This window comes from Blennius ocellaris (genome assembly GCF_963422515.1).
Source record: "Blennius ocellaris genome assembly, chromosome: 10".
NCBI lineage: Eukaryota > Metazoa > Chordata > Actinopteri > Blenniiformes > Blenniidae > Blennius > Blennius ocellaris.
Genome location: NC_137659.1, coordinates 17,469,668 through 17,497,622, shown reverse-complemented (window position 1 = coordinate 17,497,622; position 27,955 = coordinate 17,469,668). Strand labels below are relative to the sequence as shown.

General features: G+C 39.1%; 1 protein-coding gene across 1 annotated transcript in view; it reads left to right on the top strand.

Moving 5' to 3' along the window:
- astn1 (astrotactin 1) overlaps positions 1-27,955 on the top strand; it is a gene marked incomplete at both ends in the record, with an annotated part of 359,967 nt that overhangs the window by 312,269 nt on the left and 19,743 nt on the right. Inside the window, 3 exons of the mRNA XM_080503139.1 lie at positions 8,555-8,832; positions 11,335-11,468; positions 11,952-12,103. Of these exons, the coding sequence (XP_080359265.1) occupies positions 8,555-8,832; positions 11,335-11,468; positions 11,952-12,103 (564 nt within the window). The remainder of the gene's footprint in view (positions 1-8,554; positions 8,833-11,334; positions 11,469-11,951; positions 12,104-27,955) is intronic.

Here is a 27,955-nt window from a genome sequence, read left to right as displayed (position 1 = left end):
ATTTTGAAACAACTGTCTGTTTTATTATCCTCCAATAAACGTTGTTGATTTTAACCACCACTAACTGTAAATCATTTAAAGAATCAGCTCTGTGTGCATGCTGAATGCATCGTTTAAGAATAATAAACATGTTAAAATGCACAGACTGCTTAATTATTATGACTGCTATTTGATGCAATGCATCCATTCTTCACCAGTAAACAGATTTGTAATTACCAGTAAATGATCAAGCAAATTACTATAATCTGTTTTCTCAGCTTCATTCTTTCTCCATTACTGAGCCCTAATGTGAGGTTACTGATAAATCCCAGGTTAATGAGCTGTTACCACACTAAATTAGCGATTTGTAAATTGATACGACAAGAAAATGTGTTTTGCCCTCTGGCTGAGGTGCAGGTCAGCCAGTTAGCAGCAGGAGTTTGGTGTCTTGCTCAGAGATAGTTCAGCAGTTGTGGTCACATGTAGCTCAAACTTAGACCTCCTGGCTAATGAGGATTTGTCTAATTTCCAAATCCTGCAGTTATTTTTGTCACAGCCTGGTCATATCAGATAGTATTGCTTCAAGATATTAATATTGAGGACTGAAGTTTTGATGTTTGCATGTGGTTGTATAGCATATAGGGCTGATTGGAATGTTTTAGGGCTTGATTATGTGGCTGCCATGCATCTGCAAAAGAAGCCCAAGTGCTGTTACACACACACACACGCACACACACACAAAATAATGCACATCTACCCACATTACACTCTCACACAACCTTCTCCCTCAGTCATTTCAACCTATCACGTTCTCAATTGCAAAAAAGTGTCTTAAATCATGCTGCTCAGACCTCTCACATCCCGTTATGCAAACACATTTGCAAACAAACGCCTTCCCTTCACCTCCTCTTTTTTTTTTTTTTTTTTTTCTTGACACAGTAATAATCACGTTGGATCTAAGCGTGACCCTGTAGCAAAGGAAAAGTTGTGCATTTTTCATTTAGAATCGGCTTGAGCTGGAGCATTGTGCCGCTGCCGTGAATTATCAGGTACACAACGCACCTGGATGCCGGAGATGGTGCCTGTATGTGCATGCACATACAAAAAAACTGCACAGCACATCTGAGAAGATTTGCCTGTCACACAGATTTGTTTAAGCGCTCGGATGTATTCCATTTCTCAGGTTTAGAGTTTAGAATGCACCACGCCGACTGACACCCAGCATACCCACTGTATTGTTTATCTGTGTCTCTTACAGTTTCCTCTTTGCTGCCTCTAATTCTGTTTATCATTTCTCTTCTCTATATACAATAGCTGGGATCCCTACAAAACTCGCCCTTTTTAATGCAGCTTTCCATCTCACTGCTTTCCCATTATTCAGCTACTGCCTGCTTTAATTTCAGACATTCTCAGATCAGCGGGAGCTCGTGATTACGTTCCATAACCATGTAATGTTCATCTCGGCCAAGCACATTTCAAAGGTTAGGTATGATTTGCCCTCTTTTTGTCTGCTGAACAATGGAGCTTGTACTATGGCATCTCCTGTTTCTCCAATTTGCAGTGTGAACAATCCACTAGCATCATCTAGTGGCTGAAGCAATAAGTGCTCAAGTTAGGGGAATTGGGGAAAATTGTGTTTTTCCACTCCAGCATGGAGGGAGATGTGTTCAGGCTGGGAGCCATGAGAGGTGACAAGTCACACATTTAGTTTAAAAGCCCCTGTTTAAAACGGAGACAGATACTGTAAGGGACTAAAATCACAGCTCTTTGATCATGAAGATGAATGGTGATTTAATGAGTCGTCATTTCACAAAGAGATGAAATGAAAGTAACTATAATGGAAATGATTCAAGGCAGACAGGGAGTTGAGGCGTTCACTCCAAAATGTTGGAATATAGTAGCACAAAAATACCCGGAGTACATGCTTGAATATATATTTTATCTTTTTTTTTTTTTTTTTTTTACATTGTGGAGTTTAGTTTTTTTTCATTCTTTCTTTTTGTGATAATCGTAAAACATGTATGAACAGATTGAAAGTATACTTTCTAAACAGAGGAAGTGACTTGAATCAGTCAGAGGGAGATGAACAGCAGTTATATCTTTACAGATAGTGTGGGAGGAAGGGGTGGATGGAAAGGTATTATATGAATCTGAATAGCTCTGGGCTCCATCTGTTGTGTACTATAGAGATGATGAGTCATTCTGCCTGGTACCACATGGGTCAAAGCAGCCCCAAATCCCCTGCTTCATACCCACACACTCACAACACAAACATCCAAAGCCATGGAGAAGCAAATAGTCACACAAGCTTGTGCCTCGAGTTTGCTGTGGCGCATTTGCCCCGTGTCTACAGTTTAGTGAAGGCCTCAAAATCTGTTTGTGTGGACGATGTGGTTTCATGTTATTCTGGGACAAATATGTTAAACTGTTATTATTGCCACTGCAGAGTGCTCCAGGAACCACCACATTCCAAATGTTCTCCATTAAGAACAAATGCATGACTTTTTACTATTTGTTGATACAAGTCATTGCAACTTTGCAGAAGTGAAGACGATACTTGATCCACCCTACTTTGACATAGTTTATTTATGGAAGAGTTTCGTTTGTGATGTGTTCCCAAAGAAAGTTGAAAAGGCTTACATCGTCGCAATGAATCACATAATCAGCCGCCATACAGCAACGTCTGTATTCATTTGAAGCGAAATCTCTGATCACCTCACAAATAGCAAAGCAGGATTCACTCTTTGTAGATCTGCTTTAGCCTCGGCCAGCCATCGGGCTTTTAGCTGCTAAAGGCTCCAGTGTTTTCACCAGCTGGTCGTTAACTTCTCCAGGCTGCAGTTTGCTGCTGGACAGTGAGATAAACAGTTCACTCATCAGATATGTCTCCCCCACGCACTAATTAAAACAGACTATAAAGATGCAACATCTGAGCTGTTTTTGCATTTTATAGTTTATCTGTTTCAACAGAATCACAGCAGGAATGATCTAGATAAACATATTGATTGATTTCTCAGACCTTGCTGCAAAGAATAAACTAGAGGTTTGTCCGAAAAGACCGTCCTTTCTCCTGATCTTATCGACGTTCATTTAACCCCTTGGATGACGTCACAAGGTTAAGGAAACTACAAGTTTCCGAAAATGGAGGATATAAAGCGCATTTGGGTTCTAGATGATTCAAAGTTGTTCAATGTAGATTATTGCTTTGGTAACTTTCATGATCTGTGTCGTTTTTCCGCCATCGTGATTTTCCGGAAACGCTCGAATGAGCGGGTCCCCTTAAATGTTGTCGCCGCAAGGAATTGTGGGGCAGTGTGAGCTCGCCTCCTTTGCAAAAGGATTTATCAGTGCTATCCTATGCTAAAGGAGACTCTAAAGGAAGCAACGAGCCTCCTTTCCTTTGCTTATTGAGAATCCGGACAGACCTTATCATGGCCGCTACACAAAACACTTCCGGGGTTAAGTGAAAGTTGATAGATAAGGAGTTAGGAGGGATATTTCGGACATACCCGAGATGTCTAACCACAAGGGAAACCCTTTGAAGGAGCAAAACCTGCCCTGAAATGCTTCAGCACTTACTGTAAATATGTTTACACAAGCGTAAAAGTAACACACAGGCTCACAAAGGTTCTCTGTGCTCAAGCCCTGTGGCTGAAAATAGATTGAATTAGGTTGTTTCCTGTAAAAGCCCGAGTCCAGACTTTCATTTTTTGGGAAGACGAAGGAGAGAGACTCAGTTTACAGATTTTTTTTTTTTTATATCTCTATTTCATCCTGTCATCACTTTCCTTAGTGATGCATTAGACTGAGACACACCACCATTACTTACCATAATGCATTGTTTCCGTTTGTATGTATGTATGGATTCCTCAAAGCAGCCAGTCAGAACCTGCAGGCATGTGCATGTTCATGTGCGTGGGTGGAAGATGACAGCAGTGTAGACGCTCGGATAAGTGTGTGAAAACATTTTTTTTGTCTTCAAGACAAATAAATATTGTCTGAGTAAATGACAGTATTATATATATATATATATTGAACAAGCAACAGATTTTATACTCACACCCACCACACATGTATTTGTGTTGCAGCATGAGAAAAATGTTTGTGTTGCATTTTGTTACATAAGAGAAGAAATGAAAAGGGAATCACAAAAGAGTTTTTTTTTGTTGGTTTTTTTTAAAGAGACAACACAAGGTTGAAAACAACAAAAAGAAAAAAGACATTTAGCAAAGTTCAAACAGGAGCACTATGCTGTCTTGTTTTTCTTCTGTGTGACAGCAAAACACAGCATGAATATCAGATGGGATATCGTTTATTCCTCACAACTACAACCAGTGGCTCACCTTGGGAGGAGACATCTAAACAAAAGAAACCACTTTTTCCCCCAGCATGCACCTGTGGCCCACAAGCATGTACAATAAGCTTTATTCAGACGTCGCCATTGAATATTTGCATATAAGTCAGGCATTGCTTTTCTCCTATTAATTAGCTTCACATGCCTCATATTGTTGTTGAGAGTTGAAGTGAAGTTTGCACATGGAAAACCTTTTTATCTGATAATGCAGCTATAATATGCGCAACACAGGGTAGGTTTTATCACCTCAATGGAAAAACATGAAACTTCAAAGCAACCTGCCTGGAAATAAGTGAGCTCTCATTATGCATTTACCTCCTGAAGATGTGTTTAGCAGTACTCCCACAGCAGAGTTGCTGGGGCGAGTCTATGGTGACCCCTATATGTGTGTCGATGGCTCTCAAAGTAGCGGCTTTTCACAAAATACTCTGGAGTGTCGTTTTGTTCCTGTGAAGAAGAGGACAACGGCTTTTTATGTGCAGCACAACAACAGTTAAAAATAGAAACTTAAGTAGGAGCTTCAGTGATGAAAAATGATGCAATAACATTGTCTTGTTTGTGGTGTGGAAGTTTGGGGAGTTTTTACAATGGAGAGCAAAGTTTCCATGTGCAGCATCACGTTGCATATGTGCATTTATTGCTATGAATTCAAAGAGATGAAACCAATAGAGTCAATTGAAGAAGAAAAAAAAACCCTACAAATTGCAAAGTTGAGTTAAATGATTTCTAAATGTATACACTAAATACACATCTGCTATTCTGTATATTTTAAACACAGCAGAGAGGACTTGGTGTGAGAACATACTGTGTATGTTTGGCCATCAGGTGTCTTCAGGCCAGGCTGCTCATCCATTTTAATTTCCCCCCGTGGGCCCAGCTGACAGTGAACGCTGCTGAACTAAACCAAAACTAAACTGAACTAATCATTGCCAATCTTTTTTTGCCCTAAAAGGTGCCCCCCTCTCCTAATATGACTGCCACATTTAATTTCCATCTGCCAGGAGGTGCCAAGTAAGGATAGCATGATGCGGGCTGATTAGTGGGTGGAGGGCCAGTTTGACGGGGAAGGATTGAACTTTGGCTGATTAGAAGTGCAAGGACATCGACATCCTTGGCAACATTCAGATACGCTCGACTGAATGCAAATGTTTAGTCAACATGCTCCTGGAACAGAATCCTTTTTCTTTATCTCTTTATTCTCATTGGTTTACTGCCATCCACCCACTTCCACACTACAAGCAACATTTCTCCTGGATGTTCTGAACTCGGCGGTCCTCACGACTAGAAGATGGGCAGAGGTCAAAATATGTGAATAGAGTTAGATTTTTCTGCTGATGGGAACTGAGCTTCAATCAGATCTCATTTACCTCGACATTTCTTCTACCAGTAGGGCTTATCTGTTGATCGTGGCTCGGTGACCCAGACACAAGGCCTCGGCTGAACTGCATGCAAACAGTGTTCAGGAGACTGATACACACAGATATGCACTTTTTTAAACTTTATTATCCATGTCAATCATTTCCGAGATGTCTTTCTCCCAGCAGTGGCTAATCATGAACAACATGTTGATGGCATCTCAAGCCTAAAGTCACAAGATGTTTAACGTCCAACAATTTTGGTTGAGCAAAAGAAAGTATTTATGCATCCTGGCCAAGTCTTTTAGAGCCAACAATGAGTTGTATTCAACTCACTGTTTTTGACTTTTGTTTTTTTTTCGTCACTATTAACTTTGTCAAGTAAGCCACTAAACTGAATCTTCATGACTAAAATGGTTTCAGTGTATGAGGAGTGTATATATTGTAGAGAGATAAGATCTAATCAACAAGGGGATAATTGTCAACGCAGCCCCGCAAAAGCAAACACTGAATATGTAATTATTGTAGCACTTATGGTTCTAATCTGTTTTTAATGACGAATCCACAACACTGTATGCACAATTGTGCATGCATACACACAAACACTGAATCACATGCACGGATGCCGTTTAAATGTGGATTTTGTATTTAACTGCTTATATATCTTCAATTATGGCAGACAGAGGTCTATTGCTCATGTGACAGCTCTTTTTTTGAAGGCCTCTGGGAAAAAAATAAACATTGATTCAAATACAAGAATGTTTAACCTGCTTTCTTCTGCCACATACGCTTGCAGCTGAGCTTCTGCGCCCTCGTCCCATTATCACATGGCTCATAAAATGAGTTGTATTACATCAAATGTAGCTCGTACTACACGCCTATTCCCCAGTTGGTGCTTGAGCTTTTAAATGATCTGCGTTTGTTCATATTCAAACTGTTCCACCAATCGTTAATTTATAAAATGAAAAAAAAAAAGAAATTTGCTGTAAAGTTCTACATTAAGTGCAGTCCCCTTGCTTTAAGCTTCGTTGGTTTCTTTTTCGAGTAGAACTCAGAGCTGTCTGAGACAAAATAACATTTATTGGGGAGCAGTTTCAACAATCTATATAATACAAAACTTCACTTATTTAAAGACTATTTCAATATATTTTCTTTTCATTAAAAAGTTATATGTCCCAGCACAAAATTATATTGAAACCACACCATATACTTCTAGATTATATTAATTATATAGAGGGCTAGATCTGTATTGGTATGTATAGTGATCACATCTTTGTTCTTACATTTCAGGTTGCTATTGTAGATTTTTTTTTAATTAATTTGTTCTTTTATTTTTTGCTATTCCTATAAAGTACCAAAGTTATGATGGGGTATACTAGTTTCTTTGTCCTTATCAAATCCCTGTTTGTGGTATTCCACAAGGGTGAATTCATTTTCTACATCATTCAGAAGCCGCTGTAAATAGTTAATTGAGTTCTAAAACAAATCTAATGAGCAGAAGCATTAACGACAGTGTTGAGAGATCATCATGTTGACAACACGTTTTTTTTAGTTTTTTTTTTTATCCTCATTTGCAAACCAAACATTCACTCAGGCTAGACAAAACACCTGCTGCTCAAAGTATTAATTCAGCATTGCTAACTGAGTTAATTTTTGTTTCTATGTATTTTAGGATTATGGAAATAGCTTTTAGTAACAACAGACTATGTTCAAAGCTGTTCTCAGTTCAGTGGGCTCCCACCTGTTAACAACATGGTTTACAATTTATATTAGAATCTTTATCAACATACTAGTCATATGTCAGATAAATCACAAACTCAGGCGTTTCTGATGTGATTCTAATAGATCTTGTGGCTGGAGAGGTATGCTCTTTTTAATTGTGGTGTACCGTTTTTGAACAGAAGACCCAAAAATAGGATTGTTTGACATAGTTTTATATTTCTTTCTTGTATTCCACAATATTTTTTTTCTTTTAAATACGGTTCTTCCAGAGTGGCTTTTAATGGCATTGTGATCAAATTGAAGAGACACCTTTAACCAGATGTTTCTCTTTGGTGCGCAGCTTGCAAAATTATATGCTTACAATAGTGAATGAAATAAATAATTTATGTTTACTTTACAGAGTTATCTTTTCTTAAAATGTGGTTTAAATTGGCAGTATTCTTTTGAAACAAGATCTCTGCTTTACAGAGTACGAACTGATTTCTCAGCAAAGAATTTTCCCCTAAAGTTAATTGCGATAATGTTCAGGATTTTTTCTGTTTCCTTTCAATGATTTTATTTAAATTCAAGGTAATTGTTGTTGTCGAGTCAAATCTGTGACAGTTCAAACATAAATAGTTTAGCACCTTTAGGTATTCTAAGAAGAAGTAGCATGGATTGTTTATGCTCCCGGTTTATACTATTCCTTTTCCCTGATGCTGCAGTTTTTTGGCGTTTTACCAAACTTTATAACTTCAGCGAAGGAAACATTTTATTGCACCCCTAAGAAAAATCATATTAATACAGCTTCACTGTTTTATCGATTGTTCAGTACAAATACAGATATATTTGTCCTGATTCCATATTCTTTGGAAGAGGGAACACAGACCTCTCATAGGCCCAAGTATTTGCACTTCTGCTCATGTATCCCGCCTTGGATACTGAAAAGGCAGAAACTGCAGAAGGCAGGATGATGTGGTAACACAAAAATACTTTGTGGTTTTTCCATGCTGCTACAAATGAATTAAAAAAAAAGTCTGTATTCAGCATTGTTCTTTCCGTCACGAGTTGGATCTTGTACTGAAAATATGTTGCCTTGCTGTTTTTATACATGAATGTAGTTGAATCAAGCTACTCAATCATTGAATTCCTTGTTTCTGTTCAGGTAATTCACCCTCAGAAGAGTCGGAGGAGCGCGACAAGGAGCCCAGGACGCTGACCTATCCCGCATACATCGCCAGTCTGCTGGACACAGGTGCTAAGCGCATGGCGGCCGGCGTCCGTATGGACTGCACCAGCCAGGGTCAGTGCCCTCGCTCCTGCCACCTCTGTCACATGAGTCCCAGGGCAGCACAAGGACGCCAACAGTCCGAGCCTGTCCTGCTGCAGATCACTAAAGCTTCACCTATCTATGAGCTGGTGTCCAACAATGAGACCTACCAGGTGTGCCCCGCCGCTTTTCAACATTATCCTTTTTTAATGTCTATATATATTTTGGTTGTCGTTGCTTTTGCTTTCATTTTTACGATTATTGCCTAACGTTCTTCAGTCAACAAAAAAAGTTTGCTAAGAAAGAGAAAGCTTTTCAACCATTTTATCCGTCCAAGTTAATATAATCTGTGAGAGCAGCAGATAATAATACAAACAGGCGCCAAGCATGGGCGTGTGATCATTAAACCGCGGCCTGTCTATTAGCTGGTATCCTGCAACGAAGCCCACGGTGTGTTGTGTGGATGATCCATCAAACCTGAAAACCTTGTGGCCTCATTAGGAAGCAGGTTTGCAGCAACAGAGAGAGCTTCACAGCAAAGTCCTTTCCCCTCGGGGTATCACACCTCTCTCTGCTGGAGGCATGCTGTGCCATAAACTGCTGTACTGCACTGTGACTTATTTGACTCCATCAATACTGTACATCGATACTGCTTCTCTTCCTCCAGCAGGAAGTAGGGGTCGATGCAGTGCTGTCCAGCCTCCTGTGGTGTCAGCCTTTCATCTCCAAGCTTAGTCAGACAGATACAGCTGCTCTTATTGACAGGAAGATTTTGGAGGTTGCCGGAGTTTGACTGTGCAGTTTATTTTTGGAGATATAATGTAATTTTCACAAGTTGTACGAGACATTTTCTTTGCGCTTCTCAGTACAGTGAATAAAATGCTGTGGCTGTAATCTTTTTTGTCTATTCCCACTATAACTGTGAAACTCAGCTTGTAGTTAGGAGGTCAGCAGGTCACAATACAGCCAACTGCAGTTTAGTTGAGATTTGGGTGATTTTATTTCCTGTGATAACATGTAAGCAACCATATAACCCAAAAAGAAGCTCCCAAAATTGAGGTCATTACTCGTCAAATTATTTGCAATTTGTAAACCAAAAGAAAACTCCTGACTCAGATATGTCACTTTTCCCTCAGTAACTGAGGTGCAATTAAATGCGTAATCCAGTGAATATGTGATGATGTAAACGACATATTTGTAGCATAATTTGCAAATACACATTAATCTAATTAACTTTATATAGGGATAGACTTAACAAGCAATTACAGAAACTACTGTTATCAGCGACTGCAGCCAAAGTAAAATTGTCACTTAAATAGCAGTTTTGTATTGACATCAACTTCTTATGCCACTGAAGCCAGGAACATTGTGTTATGAAATGTGATACCAGATGTACTGAAACACCTGATAGGAGCCAGCATCATCAGTGTGTCAGCTCGTATGTAATATGCATTGCACTTATTTTAGTCGATACCTAAGCAGCACATGAAGGACTAATATGGAAAACTACATTTAATTACATTTAATAATTTTAAAACAGACAAAGAAACATACAAAGAAATGCAAAAAGCTGAACACAATTGTGATGCCTCTGGATAATTGTCTAAATCACTTACTTCACATACAACTGACAATAAAAAAATCAAGTAATATAGCATAAAAGATTTTATTTAATTTTTATTTTTACTTTTACTACGCCAAAGGGTTTTCACATTATTACATATTGTGTATGCCAGTTAGACAGAACATGTACAAACCAGGTTTATTCACACAACTATTATTTAACAGGATGTCAAAACATTTTTCAGTCAACATGTTTCAGCTCCTTATGAATGGCCTTGAGGGGGTTTTTCACTTTAAGAGTGCAATATGTACTATTAATTTTCTTTAGTGTAGAATTAATATAAATCTCAATCAGCAGAATGACGCAAAACAACAGCCATGATGTGATGCCATCTTTACCCCAGCCTGTTGATTTTTGTAATACAAGTTTTCACCACAAGATAGTGTATTGAGTCACTAAAGAAGCAGCTGCAGGAACCAGAAACACAATGATGCCATCTTTGCCATTTTACACTGCTCTTGTCTATGTGGTCAGCAGGTATATACAGTATGTATAGAGCCATTCAGTCAACTAGAATCAATGTGAAACACAAACTCCCAATTAAAAAAAACAAATCAAATAAACAATCCAAGTTAAAGATGGATAGTAGCTAAAACAACTCAACACCACCATCAACTGCATAACTTACTTAATTTTGACATAGTGGTCCTGCAAATGCTTTCATATTGGTTTCAGTTTAAAGCCGATACTTTGTTTGCAGCATCACAGTTCTCAAAAAAACCCACAAAACAACATATGATAGGACCAGTGTACTAGATGGCAGTCAGAATTGCTCAAATTAAACTGAAAAGATGGGCTAACATAACAGACCTGGCTCTCAAACAATAACTGCAGCAGAGGAAGCAGCAGCTGGGTAAATGCCTTTGAATCCCACTGATGACGCATAATATAAGAGATTGACTGCTGAGATCCAAACTGTGTAATCACATGTCTTAGACTATCATTACTTTGTTTTAGGTTGTTCACACGAAATGAAGTTCATTGGTTCACATCATTTCGGCAATTTTCTATTAAAAATCTTTCAATATTCCTCGCCTCGTTTTTCTTTCAGGCCCTTCAGGAGGCAATGATGAGCATGCTGTGGTGTTCGGGCAAAGGCGATGTAATCGATGACTGGTGCCGGTGTGATTCCAGCGCGTTTGGCACAGACGGACTGCCCACCTGTGCCCCACTTCCTCAACCGATGTTAGTAGAACAACATTAGTTTCGGTCTTTCAGATGGGTTGGGGGGGAAATACCATCCATCATTCCACTGGCAGAAATCCTTTGCCTGCGGCCGTGCTCCCACAGATCCATGTGTACGATGTATTTTATTCCAACATCACAGCAGTCCATGGTTTATTTTCTCCTGTCCAGCACGGGTGCGCTGATCAATTAAATGAACTGCTATATATCGATGAGTTGACATGAAAACCTTTGTACACACAGTTCTCATTCTACAGCTCTGGAGCAGATGATCATGTCACAGTTGGTCTCACCTTAGGAGATAATGACTTTTCTTTCTGTTAACAATAGTGTCTGTGTGCGACCTTGCACAACATGTTCTCATTGGTTTTCAGTTCTGCATAACACAGATATAATAATCGCTGCCAATTACAGTGACAAGGCCAGTTTGCTGACAGCATCTCTCTATCAGGTTGTTTCACATCTTTGTCCTTCTGTTGCTAGGCTGAAGTTGTCTTTCACCTACGAGCCCAGCAGCTCATTGGTCATCATGGAGTGGAACCACACAGAGCCACCAATCGGTGTTCGGATCATTGATTACCTAATCAGCCAGGAGAAGGTGACGGAGAGGACCGACCACTCCAAAGTGGAAACAGGTATGTTCTGCCTTGAGTTTTTCTTTTAATTACAAGCAATTCTGAATTAGGTGGAGATTTGATGGAAATGTACTAATGTTATCAGCACCATTCAAGAACTGTGAGAACTGGGTCCTCACCACACTGCGAGCTGGGTCTATCGCTTCCCAGTTTATTTAAATGCCTCAAACCTAAATAGCATGCAACGACATAAGTCGGAAGAGTTTTTACCAAAGAAGGCACTTTTTTTTATTAGTATCTACCTGGAAAATTACGTCATGAGAATTTGCAACAAATGTGTGTAAAGAAGACGCTCTGCAGCTAGTGCAGGTACAACTTGGAAAGTTTGGCACATTTTGGGACAAACCATTGTTTTGTTTTGGGGTTTTTTTTGGGGGGGGGGTTCAGCATCTACAAGGCTGGCAGTTGACATGCTCTTTTTTAATATCCACTGTGAATTAAATGCTGATCCTGACAAATTATTAAATGTATCCATGTATATTGTCCCATCCATCTTCTAAACTCAGTTACTTCTAGCGTGTTGGTTGGGGACGGGGAGAGGGGAATGAGCAAACAGAACCTGACCTCATTAAAAAAACAAGCCTTGTTTTGTTACAATGCCTTTTCAAGGACGCTGACCAGGTACACTTTTTTCATCCTCTTCTTCCAGTAATACAATTCTACCGTTCAGAAAAATAGGCCTTACCATCTACCTGCTGACCCTTTGTTGTTGAATTTGTGTGATTCACTTTGCATTTATTTAGTTTACTTTTTGTTTTTCTTATGCTTCCTGCACTGCTCGGGGGATCGTTGATGTTTTGGATATGGACCCATTTGAGATATGGTAATGAGTTTACACCAAAAGGCAACCTCTTTTTAATCCATAATAAATGGATGGCATTGGGAAAGTTGGAACTTAACACTATGGACTTTCAAGGATTAGTATTTAAGTATGTTCTATTGTATTGGGGGAGGGAAGGGGGGTCTCCAAAAGTCTGACATCAATCGTTAATACCATCCAGATACAGTTTTTTCAGGCTTTTTCCAGTTTTAAACAGGACTTCTTTTGTACACTTGCAGCTGCAATTTTTAGGACCACCACAAGATGGTGTACACCAGTAGTAATAATAATAATAAACAGTGAACTAAATGTAGGGTGGTCTTCATTGTCTCATACAAAGACTTTTTAGGGGGAAAAAATTATGTTAACTGTTATTATTTGCATGTGTAAGTGCCTTCATATGGTTGCAAAAGAAGTTGACCACAATACATTTACCAGTAAAGATTGTGCTAAATCTGTTTAAATATGTGTTTTGTTTTTCTGTTTTGGCTCTGAGGAAGTCGTATGCCGCCAAATGAGCAGTGGGAATGCATGTAGCTCTGTCACCCGTAATAGAGAGCACAGCTTATTTTGCTTCCTCTATACGAACTGGCAAAACAGGGGCAGTTTATTTTAGCAGTAATGACCCAATCTATAATGGAGACTGCCGCAGTTCCCTGTGAGCACCAAAGTTTGTTGTAGCTTAATGAGAGAATAAACTGTATTTGTCAGAGCAGCGGGGATCATTAATCAATACAGTGGGTTCAGAAGGGAGACCAAAGCAGGAGAGCATTTTCTTTATTAGCTGTATTATGGTAAATGCAAGCTTTACGATCAGCACTAATGGCCTGTCCTAGATGTAAGAGATTGCATTTACTTTAAAAAAAAGTTACAATGTAAGTCTGAGTATTTATTAATGGCAAACTTCAAAGACTTTTGCTGCGAAAAAAAAACCTAATGAAATTGCAAGTTTGACTCCTTTCTCTCTTTCATTTTTCTTCTCTATTAGCCATTCTATGGCTTTACAAAATCTTTGAATAAGATTATGTAAAATATACCTCAATTGTTGAGCAATTTTCCCAAGTAACATGTAAAATCAAGCCTATTGTGATGGGAAGAGCAATAGGTTGAACTCTGAATATATCTCAATAAAAAGTTTTGTTCTTGTATTTAATGCAGCACAATGTTGAACAATGTGTCTTTACATTGTTTTGATTTACTCCATTGGACTAATGTTTTTTGTTAAGAACTCTTGTGAAGAGCTGACAGTTTTCTTGGGTATTGATCTGCAAGCTGACACATTGAAGAGAGTAACACCCACAAACATAAATTACTGATCCTGAAAAAATACAATCTGCCACCTTCAAAATGAACTCAAAACAGTTGTTTTACATGCACAATGTCAATAAGTCTTCATTGACCCCTGGTCTGGTCTATGATGCAAGTCAGCAAAACTTTCTCGAGTTTGGGGGTTTGCAAAATGTTGAATGTCGTCTCGATAGAGCATTAGCAGCACCAAAGGTAAAATGCCTGATTTTGTTTCATCTTGACCAGAGCTCATTGAGTTCCCGCAATCAAAATCGTACCTCTTTGCAAAAACAAAACAAAACAAACACTATTGTGACCATCAAACATCAAAACCAAATCGGATAAGTCACAATTTCAAGTGATCATAATACTTCCTCTTTACACTGCTTACTTCAGACTGCATCTCTTCTTCACTGCACAAAATAGCTGCATTCACTGACGTTGGCTAAGAAAATGATCATCAGCGATCACGAGTGGCTTTTATATGCTTTTATATCCAATAGGCTAGATTGCCAAAGGAAGTCTGTGTTTGTGTTTGACTTTGCAATATACGCCTGCTTTTTACCGTCTGACGTACAGAGCGCAGAAGACGCTAGTTATTGGGAATTTTATGGCTGCAGGTAATTCGACCTTTGGGTGTCAATGTTCACATTCACAAAAAGTTACTACAAAAGTCGGCAATGACGCAAAGTATGTTATTCCAGTTGCACAGTATGCAGTCTTGCAGTCTGACGTGTCGAACAGGAGTGGGTTTGCCCTGTGCCAAGCAGAGTGTACGCAGGAGCACGTCATGCTGCTTTACTGGAAGCACCGCATGTGTGTTACAACCACAACAAAGGTGACGTTGAGACTTGATTTTAGTGCTAATGTTGCATGGTCCAAAGTAACTTGCGTGTTGGAAATCTTAACACAATTATTACAGCTGCACCTTCGTTCTCTAACAGCCTAAGAAAATCTTCCTGAGTGACTTCAAAAATCTTTAATAGAAGAGTAAAATTGTTTTTATTTCTGCTTTTTCCTCTAAATTGTACTCATGGGCCAGGGCTTTGTAATTTGATTAAGAAATTGAGTATCACATTTTTCTTGAGAAGTAATTTAAAGAAAGTTTACAGCATATTTAATGAAGTAGTTCTGCAGTTGCTAGACCACATTAAATGTTGTTACCGTTCTGGTAATGTATTCAAAGAAAGTTTCACTTATGCTGTTACAGCATATTGGAAAATCTTTTTTTTCCACTCGATAATGTACCTTTGACAGAAAAACCTGGGACTTTGATGGGCCCTGGAGACTTAACACCGGGATACTTTCCAGAGTGCTAATCCATCATTACACTCAGCAAATGCTTTTAGCTTTTGTGCTCTTTCTGTAAAAGTAAAATAAAGAAATAAAGCAGAACATCGTTACAGATTTTATGTGGTGGCAGGAGCAACTGAAACTTAAAAGCACAGGAGCGCCTTTACTAACAGAAATGTTCCCTTGATGGCAAATACGACCTTTCAGCTCAGTTTTGGAAATTTGGAACATAATTTCTCCCTGCACCATTTGAGCACATTGCCCGTGTCAGCTCACCATTACCACTGTGTTCCATACAAAAACAAATGTTTGTCCATTCCCCTAATCTGTGCTGTCAGCACGATAAACACAGAAGATGAAAGCAGAGGATGCCGGAGTATCCAGCGCGGCTTTTCTGTGGTGAAAAGAACATTCTGCAGGGCCTTGACATATTGTTTACTTATACCTAAAGTTCAAACAAGCTTTCTATTTGGGCCCCAAAGTCAGTCTCTCGGGCATGAGGATGGCAACATCTAAGTTTAAAGTTGCTGGAAAGAGTTGATCTTGATTAGACCCTTTTAAGGACATCATGTTTTTTTGTGACGCAACAGGAACTTTTGCAGTTTTAAGTACAGATGAAGTCATTGCTGTTGAGATAACCCACTAATGTGTCTCTGTTGTTAACAGGCAGTGGCTGATACTGAGATCCACAGCAGAAGAGCTATTTCAATTCGATAAGTAGTTTAGCAGCCAAATGGTCTTGTATTCACCAAGACGCTGCTGCAACAATTGAACTTATGGCGATGTTTTCCTGGAAAGGAAGGAACCGTGGCACGGTGAATATTCCATTCATGAATCGTTACAATCACGCTAAGCTTTTCCAGTTTACTGCTTCTTCAATGTCTTAACAGGACAATACATGTTTCCATGGTGTAATATCAGCCGCCCTCATTAAGCGAATAGAGATTACATACACACTGAGCTCCACACACGAGTAATTTTCACAATTTCTTTCATGCAGCTCCACAGCTACTCACGAGCTCCTTTCTCGACCCTTAAATGATGGCATAGATGTGGTGTGATGTCCTTATTGGAATAACAGACTCCGGCCGCTTTGTTAAGTGCTTTAAAATAAACTCACAAGCACACTATTTCCCCAAGAGCAATAATCCATCACTGCAAAATTGAAGCAACAAACAAATCTATCAGACTTTATTTGTTGCCTGAAGCCCAATTTTGTTCAGTTTCTGCCTCGAGAAATTCATGACACTGCATACTCGAAATTGCTGAGTTTACAGCCGCTGTAGTTATGCTACTTGGGCAGGCTTTTGGAGTACCTTTTATATGTACGATGCACTTTAATATCTGCCTTAGGATGTTTTTTCACTAATTTAGAACGCATTTTTGGTCAGCAGTTATATGAAAGCCTCTTACTTTCAGGTATGCAATAACAGCCACAGAATTATCTTTCTGTGGCCTTAAAAGTTAGAGCATGCAGTTGAATAAAGTTCAGTATAATCTTCAACTTCTTGTTTTGTATGTGGCGTTGCACTCGATGTTGTGCCAAAGCCATCAAAACAAACCACATGAAGACGTTTGTTTCTTATGAAATCGTGTTGGATACACTTTCTGTTGTGAAAACTGGATTACAATTGGATCTATTTTATGTGACAGATTAACATCAATGTAAAACTAATGCTGGAAATGCAGCCTGTACAGCAAATAGGGCCTTGACATTAGTTGTGAAATGTTGGAAGTACAGGGCTGTTGTTTTAACTTAGTACTGAGACATTTGTTGCATTGCATTCAATTCTTTGTTTTACCAAGTGGTCAAAATGGAATTAAGTACCAATGCTACTAACAATATATTTGAGAAGATAACCATATCTTCTCAAACATAAGTTTTAAGTTATTTTTATGTTTATTTGTCTTTTTTCAATATGTTGCAGGACAAGCCTGCTCGACTGGAAAAATGTTTACAAATATTTTGTAATTTTCTCCAAGTATCAAAGAAATGTACAATCCTAAGAGTCTAGACACATCTTACTTCTATATGTACCAAAAAAATATTCCAAAATGTATAGTACATGGAATTAGAGCTCATGATAGTTCTTCTAGAATCATGGTGCATCAAGAAATACCACAGCTGGGATGATTATGAGTCTTCACAGAGACTCAGAATTCATATAAGACGTATCTTAACATAAATCAGGCCTCAGAAAACACTGAGGAGGGAGATCACAGAGGACAAGCTAAATGCTAGAAACTTCCAACTTGATCATCACGTCACAAAATGTCTGGTTGTGGGTTCAGAATGATGGAATAGTGCTTGTACAGGACACAGATTTTTCTGGTGGCACTGCTGGGCATATTTATCAGGTTCTGTAAATGTTTTTCTACCAACGAAAATACTGTGATGAGTACAGCATCAAACAATCACCCAACCGACATAGTTTGGGGTGAGCTGGACCACAGAGTGAAGGAAAAGCAGCCAACAAGTGCTCAACATATGTGGGAACTCCTTCAAGACTTGGAAAAGCTCCAAGTGACGACTTCATAAAGTTATTGAAAGAGTACCAAGTGAAGCTTTTAGCAATGCTAAAGGTGGCCACTGTTAAGAATCCCACATTTGAAGTATATCTAAAGTTTTACTTTAGTGGTTTTGGTCACAACAGAAATCAAATCGCTATTTATTGAGAATAATTAGTCACATTGTGCAATTGGAACATTGCCAGATATTTTGGAAATGCCGTTATGTTTATGCGGTTTCAAGTTTCATGGTTTATACACCATAGAGGACAAATCAATTCAGTATATATGTGTGCTCAGAGGCTGTAGTAGTGAAAGCTGTGTGACACACCACAGGCTACACTGCACAGACAAACAGTTCATGAATGTAGTTTGATAAACCAAGCTTTTGTTGTGTTTTTTTTTGTCAGTCAGTGGCAATTAAAAGAAAAGACTATTGGCTTACATTTGGCAAACATTATTGTGTATAGTTGACAATGATACGACATAAAGTGACATCTTATTAGAAAACAGTTGGTTAGAAATTACTATCATGAAATTAGGAACACGGTAACAATGATGGATGAGGCAGACTTGTCAGTCGTTATTTTTACATAAATGAAAATGTCAAATGTGGCGACAAAGCTGCCGTCTCTTTCTTCCCCAATCAAATGAGTCAACTATCATTATCTGATTTTATTTCACCTCTGTTATACTGGAGTATGAATTCCAACCAAGTCTTCCTGACAACCATAACCAGTAAGTACTGAGAGCCGTCTGCTGCACGCTGGTTGTTAATCGCTGACATTCACAGCTGCTCAAGCTAAATGATGTAATTTCATATGAATTCAAGTGAAAAACTGTCCAGACCTTCCCCCTACAGTGCTGACAGTTTAGCTAATGTCTCAAAACAACATTATAATAACAGCTATGAGCTAATGCATATATGAACTGAAAGAAAAGAAAACAGGCTTAACTGAAAGCACCACTTTAAAATATTGCATATTCTTAATTCGGCTGACAGTTATCTTCTTTTAGCAATGTGCACATCACTGATGACTGTATTGTTGCACGAGAAAGAAGCAAATGATTGATATTGACAGTAAACAATGAAAAGAGCTTCATCAAAGGTTCTTCAGACGACACGCATTTGGTCAAATTGAGTGATCCATTCACAAAATGTTACAATCCATAACATATTTCAACCTCCTTCACAGACAAGACGCAAGGAAGAGACCACATGGGTCTGTGTATTACACAGTTCACTCGGACATTATTCCACAACTTCTGGCTTTGGAAGTTTTCAAAACTTTTAACAGCTCCCTCTTACGCCCATTCAGACTTTCCGATGTGTGAAATTGCCCAGTGCAGCTCTAATTACACTGACTGAAAGCTGGCCAGCTACGGTTGGTGTAGCTTAACTGTATTAAGAAAATATACATTTAAAAAAAAGAAAACACCCATATAATGCAGGCATTTGATCACAGCTTCCCACCTTTTGCAATCCATCCTCAGTGGATGATTGATGAGTCGGGAGAACACGCGCTGATGTGAACACACTGGCGAAAATGGTTGGGTACAGATGCCGTGTGGACTCACAAGAGGGGAGACCACCAAGGAGAGGAAAGGAGAGGGGGAGAAGAGGAGGAAATTGAAAGACAGGACCCGAGTTGAAAAAGATGGAGAGATCTGGAAAGCCCACTGTGCAGTGTGGTTTTGATTTCAGCTGTCATTCTTCTGCCATCTTGGAAAATCGGTCTCACATGAACTGATGTTAAGTTCTCCACAGATTTCCCCATGGCTGCCTCCCATCTCTTCATTTTGCTCTTTCACTCTCTCATCTGTCCTCCCATCTCCCATTACTCCTTGCCTTGTTTTGCGCCCGAAAATTCTTATCTCTTGTCTTTCTTCCTTTTTCACCACCTCTTTTCAACTTGCCCATGACTCTTTCCTCTTGCACTTTTCATCTAGTTTCCCCTTCTCTGGCCTCTCCACTTTTTCATTTTTATGCCACACATATTTTCCTTTCCTTAATTTTTCTTGTTTTCATTTTCTCTTCATCATCTCCGTCTCCTTAATTTTTCTTTTCTTTTCTTTTTTTTTTTTTTTTTTCTTCAAAAGACATCGAAACAGGGTAAAAGACAGGTCAAGCAACACTTGTTTGATAAAGAGATGCACAAAATATTCAGCCGGACTGCCTTCAAAATCTTTTTACGCATCCATATCTACTTAGAATAACACTATATATTGTGCCTGGTAGGATCTTGGTCCATTAACATTGATTTGCAGCACAACTTTGTAGGATAAAGTAGAGACCCCCAGCTCTATTGAGTGGTAATATTTATAACATTAGGCTTCACAGCATCATGGATCGGGAGTTATGATGGATGCATTGCTGTATATTTGCAACGCATTTAATGACCCATTAACAGGCATTGATGTAACTGCACTATGTGATAATATAGATCAAGTAGAATCCCCATTCTGGATTAGAGACAAGAGAAATCAATCAGCTAAAAAATATCTATGTTATAGCACTGCAGACATTTATCAATTTAGGATATTTTAATAAATAATTGCTGGCTTATATGGTTCTAGTGAATATAATGAGCCTCATGACACCATTACTGTCCAACTTTTTCTCACACTATTAACGTTGCTAAGACAAATGAATCGTCCATGTTTCAATGGTCTGTTAATTCAACTGTCTTCACAGTATTTTACTTTTCTCAAACTTTTCTCATTCCCCCGTTTTATTATCTACTTTTTCCTGTGAAATCGAGACTGTCTAAAGAGCATGACGTCAACAAATCATGGGCAAATGTGCAATTGAAAATTATGAAGGATGACAAGGTTGTGCGATATTGTATCCGGTAATGGATAAACTCTTCAATATTGAACACTATATAAGGAAGAGTAACAAAGTAATTTAACAGATTTCTTTGCTCTTATAAACTGTTGGATGCTGCTTCAGTATCTAAAATATAATTTCTTCCATGAAGTTAATCCCCAAGTGGTTTGCGTGATACATTCCAGAAGGACAGTGAAAACAGCATTCATTTACGGGAAAAGATCTGAACAGACACTACTGATCATCTGTTTAAGAAACTGAAGAAAAAAAAATGTAACAACCAAAAAAAAAACAAATATCTTGCTTTTGCTTTTCTGAGGCTTCATAAGAAGCAGATGTTTGCTCCAAAGTATCTATAAAGCTGTGTGGTGATTACAAGAGAACATACACATGTTGACAGCTGCACGGTGGCATTTTATGTGTGTTTTCTTGTTTATTGTCATGTAATGTTTGATAAGTCTACATACGTACTGTACAACTGAGGATTATAGCATCGAGGACTCTGTGAGTTTTGGATCTGACAACAGCTTGTTTGTGCGGTAATCGCTCCCTTAACAAGCTTCAAGCACACAAGGTGAGATCATCGTGGAGGAGCACACATACGCATATGCACGGTCCCCAGCAGATGTGTGGACGCTTCCAGAATAGGAAGTCTGCTTTAAGTCAGGGCACCACTTGGGCCAGACCAGTCTCACTGTGAAAACAAACATCCTCTAAGCTGTGAGCAATCCTGTGATGTAACAGCTTTGATCAACCAGTGAGGGCAAGGTCTGCTCAAGGGTCAGCAAAACTCCAATCAATCAGCACATTACTCACCTATTCGCATCACACACATGCACGCACACACACACACACACACATACACACACACACAGACACACACAGACAGACAACTGGCGTAAGTGGAACATGTGTGCCTCACTCAAGCCTCTTTGTACTTGCCACTGCTTTCCCTTTCCTGCCTGGACTGTGTGCAGCGTGTGTCACTTGTAGCAATCTCAATTGATTTCCTTTCTCTCTCTGTAACTTGGGCTAAACTACTGACTCATGGAGTAACATGCCCAAGGACATTTCCTTACCAACCAGCAGTTCCCTGGAGCAAGCAGCAATCGAGGCGCACCATCCGAGCACACATTGTAGCTCCACTCATCAATTCCAGAGCAATTCCTTCAAAAGTCAAACAAAGCAAATATTGTTTTTGCATCTTTTTGAACATCAACATTGATGAATTCTCTCAGGAGGTTCAGGGGAAGCTTCCAACTTGAACCCCACCCAGGGACTACAAAAAAAGCTTAGGTTTTCTAAAGTGCATGCACATAGAGTGAATGTGTTCAGTGTAGTTTCTACACCAGCTAATGACTCATCGTTCTTGGTTTTGAAGCTCAAGGTTGTGCAGAACGCAGCAGCCTACAACACCTTTTTCCTCACAACACATTCGTTCCACCTGTAAAATTCGGACGCGTTTTCTCCTTATTGGAAATACCTTAAATACGCGTGGAAGTGTCCAAATCAGAAGCCTTTTTATCTAAAGCCTTTAGAGAAAAGTTTGTTTAGCTGAATAATACTCTCACTTTCTCAAGAGCTTTGTTGTTTAAGCAGTCACAGCGTAGTTGTTATTACAAAGGAAGTACAAAGTACTTTCAAGAACAACTTGAGCAAGCATCTCCAGAACTCTGAATATTACAACATTCTCAGTAGGTCAGCAGGTCAAACTAAAGGTGCTGTTTCGCCATTTCAAAGCACCTTGGCCTCATATACCGACTCCACCCAGCTGCCTCAGAGACCTTTCAACAGATGTATGACTTAAGAAGCACCAGAAATGAGGCCCATTCTTCCCTAACTGCACTCTAAGGTTTGTTAGGTTAAATAATTTCTCCCAATCTTTTGGCACAGATGGATATTAATTAACAAGTTAAGCTTTCTTCTGGGCTCAGGTGTACGACCCAAGATCAGCACTTTAGGTTTGATATGAACTGAAAAGTTCATCATCGGTCTTCATCTCATACACTTGTAGTCACGATTTGCGAAATATGACCTGATTTTTGGATTGCACCCCCCCCTTACGTTTTTCATCTTTACCAGCATCATCAATGACCTCTCACAGGCAACCCACCCAGGGATTGATGGGTGGGTTCCAACTTGAATCCCACCCGAGCCCTCCAAAGAAGCTTTTCTGAACTCATTTGCAACACATAAACAGATGGATGTCAAAGTATTTAACTCTGACGCAGTCATAGCTGGAGATCACCCAGTGTGTTTAAAAAAAAACCCCAATACTTTATGTTACTGGGGCTCACTAACTGGCACCTGCCTTGGGTAATTTGAGATATATAAATCTTTGAATGCATATATATATATATAATTGTGAAAATCATTAAACATATACAATCTTTTTTTAGTTTCCCCCCCTTTTTCATAAAATATGATAAAATAAAATAATTTCCCTGTTTAATCTTACAGTAAATGATTTGCCTTTCATTTGTGGCATGCAATTTGATCTTAGCTGCAATTTCTAAAAGGAGGAATAACAAAATATATGCACACTCCTGCTTTACATATATCCATACATAAAACAATCTACTTTGATCAATTACGGTTAGTCTGAATCAACATATTAAATTCACTTCATACAGAACACTACTTTTTTTCTGAAACTTCTACTAAAAAACTGATGAGCCTCTTTGGACATGATCATAAAAAAGATGATTTCCTATGTCAGAGCTTGACCTGCCCTGGTAAATCAGCCATTCTGGCATGTGGTCAAAGCATTGATGAAATGCCGTTTGTGATGAGTGTCAAAGCATTGTCTGGTTCACCTCCAATTGTGCTCACATCATTCTCCATATGCATTTGTTTTTCTCCTTGTAAATATCATAGACAGCCTTCTCCTCTCAGCTGTGTTGCTCAAACGCATCCTACAGTTCATGCGAATGAACAGCAGGGTGCACTGTGTTTGTATACTTCTGGAGCTGATGCATTTATACTGTATGTATCTCAAATGTTTTTTTTTTTGCCATATAATGAATAGAGCAAGTGGTGGACCCATGGCTCTTAAGTGCCTCACTTATTCCCGTCATGGCCACATTGACAGGTTGACTTTATGGTCCCTCAGCAGTCCACTCTAATCCAGACTCAAGCTGTTTGAGTGCCAGAACTGCAGGAGTTTAAATGGAAATGAGCTATTACTATTTCTGTAAGCCTTTACTTAATTCAGCCTTTATAATGGAGAAAGAAATCTATATTCTCACTTTGTACCATTCAGCACTAACAGCAGATAATGAACGACTTACCCCTTGATGTGGTAAAAGCAATTATTGATGTATTGATTTATATGCACGACGAATATTTTCCGTATCATCAGTGGATCAATCCCACAATGCTTTTTCACAGTGGCATTATCCATTTGTGACATGCACACGTAGTCCCATATATGTGGAACATCACGTGTTGACGTTATGTAACAAACATGCGTCATAAAGCGAATTTCACCCAAAATATGATCATGAGCAGAACTATTGTGTACATGGACTGTGTTCGAAATGAGGATCAGCAGAAGTTTTTACATGAAGCATTTTCATTATCATTATTTGCCTCCGTGGAAGTAAAGCTATCTCCAGCTTAAAGTTTTCACATGATCATATTAAACTCATATCAATGGGAATTTCCATCCCCAGTGTGTGGTACTCATCAATATGTGATCAATCATGAACATTTACGTGGAATAAAAACATTGGACTGTGTTCCTTTGCAAAATAAAACGATGACTGTGAGTCATATATGTTCACAGACGGAAAGTTTTCAGTCACAAAGTAAAATCACAACTGTTTACACAACTGGCTCCATGGTGTTGAAAGGATCATGATCAAACAAGCTTTTAACTGGCTTTTTGTATTTGTTTTTACCATTAAATGCCAGGAAAAGAACCTTAACTAATCGTCACACCAACAGAAAGGAGGCCTTCTTTATGAGCTCGGTAGATCTTTGTAGACTTATTGTTCACAGGTTCAAATAAAGAGGAACATTTGCGTGATTTGAATGACATACGATCAGGGTTGTGTTTCACTTAGCACGCAAGGAGGTAAAACATTTGGAGCAGGTCAGTGCGATCAGACGCACTTGTAGACATATAAGCATATCTGTAGCATGAGACAAACACCTGACTGACAGCCTAATTGCTCCGGAAGCACTTAAAAATGTTGTCAGTGTGAATTGTTCTCAAGAGGGGGAGTTTATGTGACGCAAATTGGGAAAGGAACGTTTGGTTATGAGAGATGAAAGAGAGGAGATGAGTTCAAACTAGCCAAAAATGTCTATATAAACCACATATAAAATACTGATACTTTAACATTTAGGTTTTGTAACAATGCAGTTGTGTTATTGCTTTCCGTCCATCTCTATTTCAAGGTGTTTCGTTGTTTTTGCTGACGTATTTGGCAAATTTCATGCATGACGTGTGAGCTCTCGTGGTAACTGCTATCAAATTGGTCAGACATGCTTCTATTGAATTACGGAACAATTTATCGCTCCTCTGAAGATGCAAATTGCGCCGCTTTGACGCAAATGCAGCTGTGCAGCGTACATGTGAAACACATTGAGAGAAAGCGCCGCTCCTCCGTCTTGATCACTCCAGAAAGTGTTTTGTGAAATGACACCTTTAAGCCATCTTCCTCATCTAACTCCTTCTGTCCCTTCAATTAGACAATTCCTTGTATTTTAGGTGGGTTGCTGCCCTTTAGAAGTGACCAGCCATTGTGATCCGGGAGCTCTTGGAATGGTTTGTCAGTGATCTGATGTTGTTGTGTTGCTGGTCTCTTTTCCTTTTATCCAGCGGAAAGGTAGACGAACGAGTCCAGATGTTATTTGTTAAGGCATTTGCTACCTCCCTCTGTGTGTGTGTGTGTGTGTGTGTGTGTGTGTGTGTGTGTGTGTGTGTGTGTGTGTGTGTGTGTGTGTGTGTGTGTGTGTGTGTGTGTGTGTGTGTGTGTGTGTGTGTGTGTGTGTGTGTGTGTGTGTGTGCGCGCGCGCACGTGCCAATTACAGCTAGTTACAAGGAAGCTGTCTGGATGAACAGGAGTGGATGAATTCCCAGGCAGCCCGTAGTGAAACCCAGAGAAAAGAGACCATTTAAGCTCAAGTGTTTACCTTTGTAGGCATGGCGCGGGTGTGTGTATGTGTGTGCGTGCGTGAGTGCGTGCGTACACATTGGTTTCCCTCCCGCCGTTCTCCTCACAGTTCACCGGGTTCAGGATACAAGTCTCTCTCAACTTAACTTCTGTTTTAGTGCGCGGCTGCTCCCACTGTAAAACACGGTGCTGTCATTGCCTGAGAAAAACTAAAATTATCATAAATTAAGCTGTATTTTGCATTAATTCCTGGAATATGCATGGCATGCATTTCCCTCCATTTGTTATTAGCTTGGTGTGTCAACAAATTGTTAGCCCCATGTATTTTTTTTTTTGCAATGTTTTGAATGTAGTTTAGGGTGATGAAAATTGCTTCCGTGCCTCTAAAACTCACATGCCATATAAATTACACAGCCTGTTTTGACTTATGAATGAAACCTCCTGCTTCAGAAGCTGATACAAGGAAACTGTACACTTTGTTGAAGCGAATGCCGTGCAACTTTGTTTGTTTCATAAATAACATGTGATGCAGGCATTATACAAGTAAAATTAAAAAAATGGACCTCATTCCAAATATCTGTGCAGTTAACCCACCTACATAATCAGGGAAGTCTAATCTTGTTGTTACAGTACATCTGGGTGGTTTGATACTATTGTGCCCCATCCAAGTGAAATTGTGTGTACACAGACTGTGTACTGATGCATTCTACAGCTAAACATGGAAAAACTGAGAATCCGTTGACTCTTACTTCCCTTGAATGTTTTCTCTTCTTATGAAAACATTATTCTTACACAACACGGCACATAAACTAATTAGCTATAACTTGACCACAATTAGGTTTGCTACTTTAGTCTTGTCTCTTTATAAAGTAATTCAATGGCAGTGTTTTCATCATATCCTATTTCATCAGATCATAAATCTGCACAGGTCCCAAAGTTTATTGAACATTAAAAAAAACAAAAAAAAAATCATCACAATGTATCTCAGTACCATAGTTTTGTTAGCATGCATGTGGGTTTTGAATTTGGAATCACATGTAGGTCAAAATCATCAGAAGAGATTTTTTTTAATTATTATTTTGGCACAAATGTTGCCTCCATGCAGGCTATGAAAAATTATCTAAAACACTATAATAACACACGCAGATCAAAAAATATGTTAAAAGTCATACAATTATTTGTGACCTATTTTCATATGGAAGTATCTGATGTCTAATGGACATTGAGATTCGGCAGTAAAAACATTATCGTCTTTGAAACACCTGCCGTTTCCATTAAGAAGCAGAGAAAAACAGCAGTGGATTAGCTGGAAGCGTCTTCACACACACACACACACACACACACACACACACACACACACACACACACACACACACACACACACACACACACACACACACACACACACATTAAGGGTCCAGGCCTGCACAACTGAACTGATGACAGCAGGCATGACTTCAAAAGGTGAGACATCCCATAACTCACATCAGTCTCCTGGCAATCCTTGATTTTTCCTACCAATCATACTTTAAGAATGCCGAGGGTAAACAACTCCAGCTGAATGACAAGTTCCTCAGAGTTGTGGTGCTCAACTGGATCCCCACAGTCTGTGTGTGGTGTGCTCTCTGCCGTGAATATGATTTTCCATTGTAAATTAGACGCGAGTGTACTTAACGTGATAGAAGACCGTTCACAGAGAAAACATATATCTGGTGTTAACTGTGGTCATGTTTTGCATTGTGGTTTTCACCTGTGATGTGCACCTGAGCGTGAATCTTAAAAATGGTTAATAAATATTGCAATGCCAACACCTTTCGTCGAACCGTGCGTCAACTCCCTCGAATTCCTGACTTTGTTCAATCATCTCTCAAATTGTGCTCCTTCTTAAGAAACTCGCCTCTGACCCCAACGACTTCAATAACCTTCCTCCCATTTTGAATCTGCCATTTCTTTTTAAGATTCCTAAAAAAACGAAAAACAAAACTGTAGTA